The sequence below is a fragment of the Zalophus californianus genome, chromosome 9 (genome assembly GCF_009762305.2).
Source record: "Zalophus californianus isolate mZalCal1 chromosome 9, mZalCal1.pri.v2, whole genome shotgun sequence".
NCBI classification, from domain to species: domain Eukaryota; kingdom Metazoa; phylum Chordata; class Mammalia; order Carnivora; family Otariidae; genus Zalophus; species Zalophus californianus.
The window spans coordinates 5,325,997-5,340,000 of record NC_045603.1 but is presented as its reverse complement, the minus strand read 5'-3'; the positions used below and the strand labels follow the sequence as shown (position 1 = coordinate 5,340,000).

The following is a 14,004-nucleotide window of genomic DNA, read 5'->3' as shown; positions in this document are numbered from 1 at the left end:
GCCAGGAGGAATCCAGAACTGGGGTCAGAGGACCCCGATGCCGTGTTGGTTCCCCTTTGCCTGGTGCCCAAGCGCTGGATATGGGTGAGGGAATCATCCACGGCAGGAAGATGCTGCAGTTGAGCACAAATGTTATAACAGGGTGAAAGAACCCTGCTGGCCTCCCATTGCCCAGAGACAAGCACACCAAACACTCCCTCATACCACCAACATTTATTGAGCGCCTACTGTATGTGGGGCAGGAAGCTCTGTCCTTGGGTGTCCATGTCAGTCAGCTGTTTACCTGTTTACCTTCCGTCTGTCTGGGCAAGCAGGATGCTCAGCCAATGAGCTCTTCCCTCTGCCCTCCTGGAGGGAAAGGCTCTCCCAGGCAGTGCTGGCCAGGTCTTTCTGGGTTGGTCTGAGAGTGGGCCTCTTGCAGGAGGTTGTAGGTTCTCCTTTCTCATCTAACATTTGCTAAGGGCCCACTGTGTGTGGGGTGAGCTGTGTAGCTCCTGTGACCCGTTTGACCCTCACAGAGCCCAGCTCGAGGAGTCAGTTCACTCCAGCTCATAGGGTTGGCATGCAGCCCTACCTGGGCTTAGTTCCCCCTCGGTGGTATATGAGCTGTGTGACCTTGGACAAGTCACCTCCCACCATGTTGAGCCTCCGCTCCTCTGAAAAATGGACGCCATTCCTACCTCGTGGGCTGCTGTGAAGGTTATAAGTAATGTGTGCTTGGGGGCCTTCCCCCACCTGGACTCCCTCCAACCCTGGGGTCCCTCCAGTCTATGGCTCCTGTGGGGAGTGGAAAGTTGATGACCAGTGTCCGCTGTGACCCAAGCATGTGTGCTGAGCAGGGCAAAGATTAGCAGGAGGCTGACTTTTGCTGGTCCCTCATGCCAGGGGGTCCAGTTCACACGCAGGCCCATTTAACCTTCCCCAGGGCACCCCGGGAAGAAGCCTTGCTCCCCTCTGACTCAGTGAGGCTGAGTGACCTCGCAGTCACTCAGCTCCTCGGCGACCCTGACCTGGCTCCTCCTCTGAGCCAAAGCTTCAGGGTCTGGAAATGAGTCTGGGGAACTTGAGTGGGAAGGTGTCATCTGTTCATGATGCCACATTCCTGCCCCGCTTGGGGTCCTACAATCATCCTTCTTCACCCCTTTATGAACTTGGAACTCTGTGATGGCTCCCCTCGGCTCCCAGCCGGTGTCTTGGGCAGCACGGGGGTGTCTCTCCCTCTGGCACCCTGGTTCATGCTGATGAGCTCCGGGTCTCTGCTTTAGGCTGCCCACTCTGTCCTGCACAGCCAGTCCCCTGCTGAGGGCCGTGGTCATGGCAGGGCGGGGGGGGGGGGGGGGGGGCACCTGGCTCCCCTGGGACCACCTGGCCTGCCTTGGGCCCACACCCTTGCTTCTCAGGGGCGGGGCTGGCATGGAAAATTTAACACAAAGTCAAAGGAAAATGATTCAAAACAAGAAACACAGAGTGAAAGAAGCCAGACCCAGAAGAGTGTGTGCTGTGTGATTTCACCGACACGGACTCCCGGAACAGGCAAAACGCATGCACAGTGGGAGGGATCAGAGCAGTGGTAATCCTGGTTGGGGGGTCATGGGGGCGGCGGAGGGGAGAGCACGTGGCGGTGCTAAGAAGGGTCTCTACCTCTTTGGAGTGCTGATCCCACAGGGGATATGTAAAAATGCACCCGTGATATACAATTTGTGTGTCTCATTGCACGTATAACGCCTCCCGCCCCAACAAAAATGACAACCACAGAAATGACAAAAGCCAGACATAACTCAGTGCGGAAACCTCCAGGGAAGGGTATGGTCCTCTTTCTGGCTGTTTGCTCTGCACAAGGACCCTCCCTGCCTGCTTACGAAGCTGCGGGGGAAGAATGAGCCCGCCAGCTTCGTTGTCAACTCTGCCCGTGCCAAGTCTTGTCATATGAAGAAACTAGATGTCTGAGGATGGTATATATATATTTTTTAACCATTTCTTTGCCTTTTTCCCCCTACAATTTCCCTTTAGCACAGACAAGGACCAACCTGCGAGTGAGTACTATTGTATCTTAAGGAGATCTGTTCCTCTCGGGCGTGTGTCGACACAGATGTGATGACGAGGGGTGACTTGCTGGGTGTTCTCACCCCCTTTGTGCCCTGCTATGTGTACCTTGAGCCTTCTTCTGGTCCATTTGTCCCTCCTCCTGTCAGTCCGTCCCTGGATCTGGCTGTTTCCTCTCCTGGTATTGCTCGTGTGGGGGAGAGATTTATAATCCCCACTGGTGGTGACTGTGGGGCTGTTAACACACACGTGTGGACTCTGGAGCCAGATGGCCTGGGTTCGAACACTAATGCTTCCTCTCGGCAGCTGTGCGGACCTGGGCAAGTGCCTTAGCCTGTCTGTGCCTCAGCTTTCTCATCTGTAAAGTGGGATTAATGACGGCACCCACCTCTTGGGCTGGTGATGAGGGTTGAAAGAATTTGCAAATGCGCTTAGCACAGCGTGGGTACCTCATCGTGGCTGGTCTGGGACGTGGCCGCTGCTCTCGTGACAGACCTCTTCACCCATTGACTGGTCCAGCCATTCCTTCCTTCCTTCCTTCCTTCCTTCATTTTTTATAATTGTTTATTTTAGTTTTCTTTCTTCTGTTTTTTTTTTGGTATTGATGTGAACTCGTGGACTTTTTTTTTTTTTTTTTTTTTTTTTTAGAGAGAGAGGGAGGAGGTGGAGGGAGAGGGAGAGAGAATCTTTTTTTTTTTTAAGATTTTATTTATTTATTTTGACAGAGAGAGACACAGCGAGAGAGGGAACACAAGCAGAGGGAGTGGGAGAGGGAGAAGCAGCCTTCCCACTGAGCAGGGAGCCCGATGCAGGGCTCGATCCCAGGACCCTGGGATCATGACCTGAGCCGAAGGCAGATGCTTAACGACTGAGCCACCCAGGCGCCCTGGGAGAGAGAATCTTAAGCAGGCTCCCCACTCAGTGCAGAATCCAATGTGGGGCTTGATCACATAACCCTGAGATCATGGCCTGAGCCAAAATCAAGAGTCAGATGCTTAACCGACTGAGCCACCCAGGCACCCCCAGAACGTGTAAATTTTTATTTGTTCCATATGTTTTAATCAGTGCAGTGTTTTTCTTTTTTATGCTGACATTGTACCATCTATAGCCGATGAGGATTTTATTTATTTGTCAGAGAGAGCACGAGAGCACGCACAAGCAGGGGGAGCAGCAGAGGGAGCGGGAGAAACAGAATCCCCACTGAGCAGGGAGCCCGATGCGGGGCTCGATCCCAGGACCCTAAGATCATGACCTGAGCCGAAGGCAGACGCTTAACCGAGTGAGCCACTCAGTGTCCCTCATTCATTCATTCTGCAGCCGGTTGGCCTGATTGGCTGTTCATCCATCCATCCAACCACCCACCCTTCTATCCATCTCTCCATCCATCCGCCCACCCCACCTTCTATCCATCTCTCCATCCATCCGCCCACCCCACCTTCTATCCATCTCTCCATCCATCCGCCCACCCCACCTTCTATCCCTCTCTCCATCCATCCGCCCACCCCACCTTCTATCCATCTCTCCATCCATCCGCCCACCCCACCTCCTATCCATCTCTCCATCCATCCGCCCACCCCACCTTCTATCCATCTCTCCATCCATCCGCCCACCCCACCTCCTATCCATCTCTCCATCCATCCGCCCACCCCACCTTCTATCCATCTCTCCATCCATCCGCCCACCCACCAGTGCATCCATCATCCAACCATCCCAACATGGTTTTCCTCCCAAGCCCTCCCCACTTAAGACACATTGCTGTGTGGGACGGGGGTTCCATGAGGGGCACCCCACCTGGAGGGCTGGAAATAATGGCTTATGAGGGGCTTCTGAGAACAGGCTGAGGGAGGATGTGTGGGGGAGGGAAGGAGAGGGGAGGTGCAGGGAGGCTGGTGTGTGTGTGTGCGCGCGCGCGTGTGTGTGTGTCTGTGTGTGTGTGCATGTGTAGGGCAGCATGAGGACAGGGGTTGTTGCTCAGGGAACAGAGCTTGCTGGGGGGGGCAGCGTGAGGGTGGGTCACACGGTGAGGGGCAGGGACAGGGAGCAGGACCTCCTCACAATGCTTTTCTAGCACATTCACGCTGTTCTGGCTCCTGTCAACTGAGCGCACGTTTGCCTTTCATTTCCTGGCTCCTTTAGGGACACAATTCCCCTGAGCACGGGCCAAGGGGTCTGGAAGGAACCACTGGTGTTTCCACTATGTTTATGGGTGCCTTTGGAAGGGCATGATGCTATCTGGTGCTACCTCTCCCTTTCACTAAAGAGGGAACCGAGGCCCAGAGAGGTGAAGTGACTTGCTCAGGGTTGCACAGCTGCTGAGTGGCAGAGTCGGAAGGTAATTTCCACTAGCTAGCTGGGGCATTTGGTGCCTGAGGACTGGTCTCCCCCAGGGAGATGCGTGGGCTGCAAATATTAGGAAGACAGCTTGTGGGAAAAGGGCATTCATCCGAGGACTCTGGTGTCTGAGGCGGGCCCAGGGCCTGAGCTGCTGAGCTGCCAAGATGCCTCTTTTGTTCCCGAGTCTCACAGGCATGACTCAGCTGCTGAGGGTGCTGGCCTTTTGCATGGTGCAGGGCTCGATGTCCTCATTCTGCCAATCCAGAAATGCTGGGGAGGAGAGCGATGGGCCGAGTGTCCGTGTGGGGCTGGCCCCTGCTCAGCCACCTATGTCTGCTCTGGAACCTGTGGGCAGGGCAGGGGACTGGGAGGAGGTAGGGCAGCTTCCCGAGGACGGGATGGTGGCGGAGCAGACACCTTAGGCATCCACTACAGAAAGGAGGACCATTAGTGAAGCCCTACTGTGTGCCCAGCCACCAAGCCAAGTGTGTTATGTGGCCCCAAATTTCATCTCTGCAATGACCCCATCTAGTAGGTATTATCAGCCATACTTTGCAGATGAGGACACCGAGGCACAGAGAGGGGAGGCAGTTCTTCCTGGGCCACACAGCCAGCGGAGCAGTGACCCAGACAGACCCAGGCCCGTTTTTTAAATTCAAGAACCCGGAGGTAGAACGACAGCTCCCTCTGGACTGGGGACCCTGAGAAACTTGTATGGAAATACAGTCCCTGTTTGGCCCAAAGATAACGGCATGGTAATGAGGTGTTTATTGGATCTGTCTGCAGAGGACGTCTTTGATGAATTATTTAGGCTGGCTCCGGAGAAAGTGAACACGGTGAAAGAGGTAAGAGAGATCAAAGCTCCCAGTTGCCCTCCTGCTTGTCCACCCTGAGTCCTGGGGGATGAAGGGGAAGGAACAAGGCCCTCACTCCTCACCTGCTGTGCTTCGGGCACCGCGCAAGGGGCTTTCTGTCCCCTCCCGAGCAGGAAGTTGGCAAACCGGAGCCCTGAGCCTTAAGGTCCTTGTCCTTCCTCGGGTAGGCCATTGTGAACTTTGTCAACCAGAACCTGGACCGCCTGGGCCTGTCTGTGCAGAACCTGGATACCCAGGTAGGGACTCAGGCGTGGGGCCCCCGGGCAGGGAAGGGCCATGGGGTGCAAGTTGGGGAAGAGGGTCCTGCGGGGCCCTGAGAGCCGGGGCCTACCGCCGTGTGGCCCAGGATGTGTTGCCTCTCAGAGCTCTGGGCTCCTCCTCTCTAGTGGTGGGGGGGGTATTGCTGGGAGGTAGCCTCACCAACCAGGGACACTGCAGGGATCTTGCGAGGCAGGGACTGTGGGTTCCCCCATGCAGTTGGAGCCCCGCTCGTGTGACTGCATTTGCTCACGGTGTCATGTGCCCGGCGCTGCCTTAGAGCCTCTCTGGGCCCAGCCCGGCGCAGCTGACTTCACCGAGTGCTGCCGTGGGGCAGGAGCAGAATCTTACCCAGTCAGCCGTGTGCAGGGGGCCACAGCCTTCCACGAGGATACTGTGCACCCGTAATGTCCCCTCAGCACAGAGGGGAACGGAGAAGCTGAGAGGCTAATCGTCAGCCCAGGGCCTTCGGGGGGCGATGGAGCCTGCTGGCCACTGGCCTCAACCACCTGCCACCCTGTTTCCGCCCATGCAGCGTGGTGGCCGTGGGCGAGTGAGGTGGAAGGCAGGTCTGGCCCCCGGTGGGCCAAATGGCTTATGGCGATCTTAGCCAGAGCTGCTGACTTCCGACACGCCTGGCATTAGCCAGCGAGGGACGGGGTGCCAGGTATCTAAAGGCAATAAAGCCCTCACTATGTGCCAGGCCCTGAGCAAAGTGCTTTACATCCAGGAACTCCTGAATCCTCCCGGCAGTCCCTGCGGGGGGAGCAGATACTACCCCGTTTTATAGATGAGGACACTAAGACACAGAGATGTCGATGAACTCATGCAAGGTCACCCAGCGATAGAGCAGAGGACCTGGGATTTGAATCCAGGGTGCTGAGGCCACAGTTTATGCGCCTCACCACGTCTCATGGTGGCCACAGGAGAAGCCCGTGTGTGATGTGGTGTGGTGACGTGGTGGGCTAGCGATACCAGGCTCTGGACCGATGGGTACCAGATGGACACGTGTGGCCTGGGCTTCAAGGACACCTCCTTCACATGATCTGTGTGGCCTTGGGTTGGACTTCTCTGAACATCAGCCTCCTCTTCTTTTAGTATGAGTTTAAGGAGACCAGCCTCATAGAATTGGGAGCAATAAATAAGATGAGGAGCCTCTGGTGTTTACCGTAGGACCTGGTACACTGTGGACATGCCATAAATGCTGAATTTGGGGTTTTATTATATCTTATGTGGGGATATAAGGATGATCCTGTAGGTTTCCATTTTACCTGCTTCTCATTTTTCTCTCTCCCTTGGTGAAGGAATGGCGTTCGGAAAATAATGATATGTGGGAGCACTGTATGTAGAGACCGTCAGATAAAGGGAGAAGTTGAAGTCCCTGGTATTTTGGGGGTATTACCAGAGAATATCAGCAGAAAAGATTTCAGACCGAACTAATAACATCGGAAGAGACCTAATGTGAGGAAATTCTATTAAGGACTTCGAGTGGTGGTTTTCCCTCTGATAGCTAATCTTGTGTTTTGTATCTTTGAAGAGATTGAGTAAGATTATGCTAGGATATGATATGCTGGTGGTGGGCTGATGGCTTTATCTCTGAACGTACAGCCCAAACAGGCAGAAATATTAATGTGGCAGCCAGCAAAATGAGCCCCGTGTGCTATTCTCTGCCTCTTCCGGAGGAATAATTTTACACTCAACTCTGTTTTCTCCTGTGCTCCTGTAGCTCATGGATCAGTATGTGGTTTAAAAAGCGATATTCAGCTATCTCACAAGATAATGTGTAAAGAACCTATTTTATGGAGCGTGTGGTCTGTGCCAGGTGGCCAGTGAGTGCTTGCTACTTGCTGTCGCCGATGTTTACAACACACTGCAAAGGTCGGGGATGTTGTCTTTAAGTCTCAGAAAGACAGTTGAGACTCAGAGAGGTGTGTGCCTCCTGCAGCGCCACACAGTCCGCGGGAGGCAGAGCGGGAGCCCTGGGCCGTCTGCCTCCAACACTCTCCTCTGCAGTTTGCAGATGGGGTCTTCTTACTCTTGCTGATTGGACAACTGGAAGGCTTCTTCCTGCACTTGAAGGAATTCCACCTCACTCCCACCTCTCCTGCGGAAATGGTAAGTTTTCCAGAGGTTTCCTTGATGTAGACCTTATGGAGTTGGCAATACCAGTCTCCTTATTCACTTCCAGGTGAAGTGAAGGGTGGAGGGGGAGTTTGTTTGGTTGTCCATATATCTACCCATCCATCCACCCATCTACCCAATTCATCCACCCATTTGCCTTCCTGCCCATCCATTTATCTGTCTGTTTATCTACTCATCTACCCATCCATCCATCCACCCTCACACATATCCATTGACTTGCCTATTTGCCCATCCACCCAATTCATCCACCCATTTACCTACCTGCCCATCCATTCATCTATTTATCTCCTCATCTACCCACCAACCCACCCACCCACCCACCCATCCACCCACCCACCCATCCATCCACCCACCCATCCATCCACCTTCACACCTCTCCATTGACTTGCGTATTTGCCCTTCCACCCACTTCATCCATCCGTTCACTTGCCCACCGATCCATCTATCTGCCTACTTATCTGCTCATCCATCCATTCACCTGCCCATCCATCCATCCATCCATCCATCCATCCATCCATCCATCCACCCTCACACCTATCCTTTGACTTGCCTATTTACCCATCCACCCAGTTCATCCACCTATTCACCTGCCCACCCATCCATCCATCCATCCATCCACCCACTTATCTGCCCATCCATCCATCCATCCATCCATCCATCCATCCATCCACCCACTTATCTGCCCATCCATCCATCCATCCATCCACCCACTTATCTGCCCATCCATCCATCCATCCATCCACCCACTTATCTGCCCATCCATCCATCCATCCATCCACCCACTTATCTGCCCATCCATCCATCCATCCATCCACCCACTTATCTGCCCATCCATCCATCCATCCATCCACCCACTGATCTGCCCATCCATCCATCCATCCATCCATCCATCCATCCATCCATCCATCCACCCACTTATCTGCCCATCCATCCATCCATCCATCCATCCATCCATCCATCCATCCACCTATCCAGCCCCCATCTGCCACCTGATCCTTCATTTCTTGAGGTCCTGCTTGGTGTCAGGCTGTGGCGTGTGGGTCATAAAGACAGTCCCACACAGCTCCTATTTTTGAGGGCCTTTTAGTCTATACCCACTGTACTGTCAGTGAGGTGTGGTTCCCCAGGGCCACGGTGAAGAGTGTTGGTTCCGGGTGGGTGGGTCCGTTGGGGACCCGGAGGAAGGAGTGGCTGCTATGATCTGAAGGAGCCTGGGAGGGCATAAGAGGTGACACATGTTGTTGATCAGCGTTTGCTTTGCAGAGTGAGGGCACCCCAAGGGGCGGGAACAGAGCATCAGCAAAGGCTCAGGTGTGGACAGAAGCACGGAAATCTTGGGGTTGCATCATCTGTGGTTTGCGCTGCTGCAGGGGTGGGCCAGGGCGTGGCAGGGGTCGGGAGTCCCCCTGTGGCCCCTGCAGGCTGGCAGGCTGCTTGGGGGATGGTTACACCAGTCCAGGCAGGGGGTTCTGCGTCCTAACTGGGGAAGCCGGGGAGAGGATGACAATGCTGGTGGCTTGCCTGAGTCCCCACGCACAGCCTCCCCGCCTGGCGGGCTCCTGTTCCTCTGCTCTGCTCTTCAGCCCACCAGCCTCCCCAGCCTTCCCACGGGGTGCCACAGTGCTAGAGCTCCTCGCGCTCTCCCTGCTCGGGGTATTGCCCAGGCTGTTCCCCTGCCGGGAAGGCCCCTTCCACAAGAGACATCGATCTGCCAGTGAGGGCAGGGGATTCTCACTACTCTGCAGATGAGGGGCAGCACCGGAGCCCGTCATCCGGCCCCACGTCGGGGCAGACGTGGCAGAGGAAGCAGAAGCCTCAGTCTGGTCCCTGCTCCACCACCAGCTCACGGGCTGCACCTTGGGCTTCTCGTTTCTTCCCTGTGGGCTCACAATCCCCGCCCTGCCCACCCCTCAGACCACCCAGACGGAGTCTGGAGGGTCACAGAGGGGAAGCATCGAGGGCGGGTGGTCCCTGGGGCCCCTGGCCTGCTCGGGACCGGCCAGGAGTCTTCGTGAGCATCAGCCCTACCGGAGGTGATGCTGGGGGCGTGGCTGAGATGTGCTAGAGCACTGGGCAGGTGGCGGCCTGCCCAGGACCCCAGGTGGCCTGCTTAGCTCTGTCCACGCCACGGCCGCTGTAGCCCACTGGGAGGCACCCCCTTTATCTCTCCACAGCAGTGGCTCCTTCTGTAGAGCGGGAATACCAAGCAGGGCTGCAGGCCAGTTCCCAGGGCCAGCCTTAGGGCCATTTGTGGGAGAAGGAAAGATGTCTGTCCCCTTTGGCCTGCCTGTGGCCCTGGGGAGGGTGAGAGCCATGGTCCTGGGGACGGATCAGACGTGTGCTGGGCCACTGGGAGGGCCAGGAGGGTCAGAGCCCGGCCAAGGTGGCGGTGCTGACCCTACAGCCAGAAGGCAGAACACGGAGGTGGGGGAGAAGGCAGGAAGATGGAACAGCACGGGCCACACGCAGGCCGGGGAGCCTGGGGAAGGGGCTCAGAACCGGGACCCAGAACAGCACAGGTGTCCCCTCTTTGTTACTCGGGTGTTGGGCTTCATGGGACTTCAGAGCCTCTGCCCAGGATTCGGCACGCTCGCAAACCCCAGTTACAAGCCAGGGACAAGCGTTCTTACTCCTGATGTCCCTGGGGGCCGTGAGCCCGCTCTAGCCACCGATTTGAGAACCAACTTCCCAATCTGAGCCACACTGCATACGGGGGGCGAGAAGCAGCCTCTTTGCTCAGACCCAAGGATGAATTTTTGTAGGACATTGTAGGTAACCTTAGCCGCAGGAGCATATGATCAAAATGCCAAAGAGGTCATTAGCTGGAGGGCGGGGACCACAGCCCTCTCCGCCGGTGGGACACCCGAGGAGTCGTACGTAATCTTGGCAGAGTGGTCCCTCAAAATTGGATGCTTTATTCTCAGATCTTCCTTGCCACTGGTGTTTATGTGAGGCTGTCATCCCTTCCAGGAAGACAAGTGAGGGACAGAGGGAGGGAGGCGACCGTCTGCTCTGCAGAAATCAAAACACCGGCACAGGGAATCATGGGCTTCCTTCCACATTCAATTATTTCTCCCCGGGAGGATTTGAGCACATCCTCCTGGATTACAACCTTCCCTCAGCTCCGTGCAACGTGGTGGTTTTACTTTTATAATCTCAAGCCGTGCACGGAAGGGAAGTGACACCTGGGGTAGAGCATGCTGAGACGTCTCTGGAGACTGCAGGGCTCAGGTCGAGTATGGGCTTGATGAGCTGAAGCAAGTGTGATCATGTTTATAGTGTCAAGAGACGGTTCTAAGGGCACCAACTCCATGAGGGCAGGGAGGGGGTCTGGTTTGGCCCCTGCTACACGGCCAGCCCATAGTAGATGCTCAATAAATGTATTTTAAATGAGCGAGTAGACAAAGTGTTTCCAAAACACTGGTCCCACGAGGTGCTCCACGACAAGTGGATCCTATGGTCAAACAGCTTGGGAAACCGGCTTTAGACCTGCTTCGCCCCACACCAGGCTGCTGCCCCCAGGAGAAGGGCAGGGTCTTTTTGATTGTATTGAGGCCCAAGGGAGAAACTAGCCACGAATAGGGAAAACCCCACTAACAGAGTGTGTGCTTTGAGCCAAGGGCTGTCCGGGCTCCCTTGGGCTCCCACCCAGCACCCCAGATCAGGACACGGGGGAGATGGTGGTGACTCCACTCTGCAGGTGAGCAAGGTAGGTCCAGGGGTGTCAGGCCACTTGCTGGAAGTTACCCCATGAGCAGGGATCTGAACCCACGAGTGCCTTAGCGTGGGCGGCTGCTCCAGCCTCCAGCCCACTTTGCACGGACATCAGAGTGAGACAGACCTGGTCCTGCCACTTTCCATCTTGCAAGCTCGGGTGAGCCCCTTGGCCACTCTGCACCTTGCTCTCCTTAGCTGTTTCCGATGGGGCCTCTGCTGCCCACGGTGCTGGGGCTCCATCAGAAAAGGCCAGGATAAACCTGTGTTCTTTTCCCTGCCTAAGTCCCCTTGCCTGGCAGGACTTACCTCTAGGTGTCACCTCCACCAGGAAGCCTTCCCTGACCTCTGGACCGGATGCCCCTCCCCATAACTGCCTCCCCACTAGAGGTGGCCTCCTTGAAGTGTGAGGCCTGGGGCTTGGGGGCCTGGGCCTGGGTTGGGGCTAACATCTGGTGGGGTCTTACCACAGCTGCACAACGTCACCCTTGCCCTGGAGCTGCTGAAGGATGAAGGTCTGCTCGACTACCCCATCAACCCCGAAGGTGAGCGCGTGGAGCATGTGGGTGCTGCGGTGTCGGGGGACAGCCTATGTCGGGGTGGTCCTCTTGCTTGGCACGGGGCCTTCCCACGACGGAAAGACGGCTTCCACCCACCCTGCTGGAGGAGGGGGCCTGGGGAGAGGACACAGGGGGCTGGGGACCCCGGGGCAGGCTGTCCAGATGGATGAGACCTTGAGGAATTATATGTGGGGGGCACCGCAAGAGGGGTGCAGGGGAGGACTGGGGGGGAGAAGGAGGGAGGCAGGGCCATGTGATGGGTCCCAGGACTCAGGCCTAGCGTGACCCACCGTCCTGTTTGACCCCGGGTTTAGCACTGACGTCCCGTGTCCCAGGAAGCCCCTCGGTCCTGGGCCAAGTGGGACTGTGGTCACCTCCCCCTCCTCACCCCGGCCGAGGCCTCACCGGCTGTCCTGCTCTCCTCTGGCCCGCAGACATTGTGAACAAGGACGCCAAGAGCACGCTGCGGGTCCTCTACAGCTTGTTTCGAAAGCACAAGCTGCAGGAAAGCACGGATAGCTTGCCCCGTGGACCCCCCAAATAGCGGTCGCTGCCCCCAGAAGCTGCTTCTCGGAGCCCGCCTGCCTGCAGCAGCAGCAGCAGGAAGACCCACTGCCCCCGAGGGACCCGCCCCACCGCACGGCCCGTGCCCCCCGTTTCCTGCGTGTCTGCGGTGTGCCGGCCCCACCCCCACCCCCATTCCCGTGTCCATCTGAGTATCTTTGAATTCCGCAGGCAGGCATGGAGGTGTTTTGAGCCACCCCCTGGCCTCACTCAGTTAATATTAACAAGTATTATTTCTGGGAGGGATCTGGGGAGGCCGTAGTGTCCTGGGAGAGACGGTTCAATCTGCTTGTGTACGAGCTTGCCCCCCACCTCCCCCCCAGTGCAGCTCCCCTTCCCACGGGCTGGGCATGGAAGGTGCTTGGAGTCCCATCTCCGAGGGCACCCATGGGGGCCGCTGAGAGCCCAGTGATGCTGACCTTCACTCGGGCTCCAGGGCCTGACCTTGGGAGCAGAAAGGACTCTCGGGTGTCAGGGCAGATGGCCAGAGGCCCCAGCCTGCCCACAGTTAGCTATTGCTAGCCTGTCTCTCCCTCAGGGGATGGACGTGGCTCCAAAACCAAGCCCCCGAGCCCCTTGGGGCAGTTAAGTGGGTTACTTGCCAGAGGAACCGTGGGCCAGGCCCAACCCCACAACGGTGGCAGAGAACCTTGCCCAGAAATCCCGAAGGAGAAATCTTTGTGGTCTCCCAGTCTGTCCCAGGGAGGGGCCTTGCTCTCTCTCTGCTGAGACTTGGCACTTGCTGCCTATGTTTCTCGAAGAATAAGTCCCTGGAGGAGTGTTGACCATGGCCGTCCTAGTAGCCGACGTGGGGGGGGAACCAACCAGGACAAGGCATAGGGGGCAGGGAGTCAGGCCTGGCGGGGGAAGGCTGAGGTGGGCCCCACGGGGCTGCCGCTGGGCTTCTCCCCTGCATTCCCAGCTCAGGACCCCCATCGAGGACAGAGCCTGCTAGGTCTGGGGTCATCACAGTTTGACGGCCTTGGACTTGGGGAGGGGCTTTGCGGTAGGGGGCTGGTGTGGGCCAGGCCATCTCTGCTCCCTGGGGCCACTGCCGCCGCTGTGCCCATCGGGAGCATCACCTGTGCCTCCTTATCCTCCGGAATATCTCCTGCTCTGAAACCTCCTTTGTCTGATATTAATACAGCGAGGTATCTTTTCCGTCTTTCTACTTTCAAACTCTCTGTGTCTCTGTATTTAAAGAGGATTCCTTACAGACACAAATAGTTGTATCTTTCTGACCAATCTGAATGCCTCTGCCTTTTAATCACAGGATTCAGTTTTTTTTTTTTATTGTGGTAAAATATACTCGATAAGCTGGCCGTTTTGGCCATCTTGAAGTGTATGGTTCAGTGGCATTAAGTACCCTCGAGCTGCTGTGTAACCATCACCACCATCCGTCCCTCGAATTCCTTCCATCTTGCCAAACTGAGACTCTGTCCCCCTTAGACAATAACTCCATCCCCCACCCCCTGCCAGCCTCTGACACCCCCATCCCCCTTCCTGACCAGACC

General features: G+C 56.4%; 1 protein-coding gene across 1 annotated transcript in view; it reads left to right on the top strand.

The window, feature by feature from the left end:
* The window catches only part of PARVG (parvin gamma), a 24,313-nt gene extending 10,533 nt beyond the window's left edge, over positions 1-13,780 (top strand). Inside the window, exons 8-13 of the mRNA XM_035729077.1 lie at positions 2,011-2,033; positions 5,164-5,222; positions 5,420-5,488; positions 7,524-7,625; positions 11,839-11,911; positions 12,361-13,780. Coding sequence (XP_035584970.1) covers positions 2,011-2,033; positions 5,164-5,222; positions 5,420-5,488; positions 7,524-7,625; positions 11,839-11,911; positions 12,361-12,470 — 436 coding nt within the window. The 3' untranslated portion in view covers positions 12,471-13,780. The remainder of the gene's footprint in view (positions 1-2,010; positions 2,034-5,163; positions 5,223-5,419; positions 5,489-7,523; positions 7,626-11,838; positions 11,912-12,360) is intronic.
* Positions 13,781-14,004: the final 224 nt, after the last annotated feature.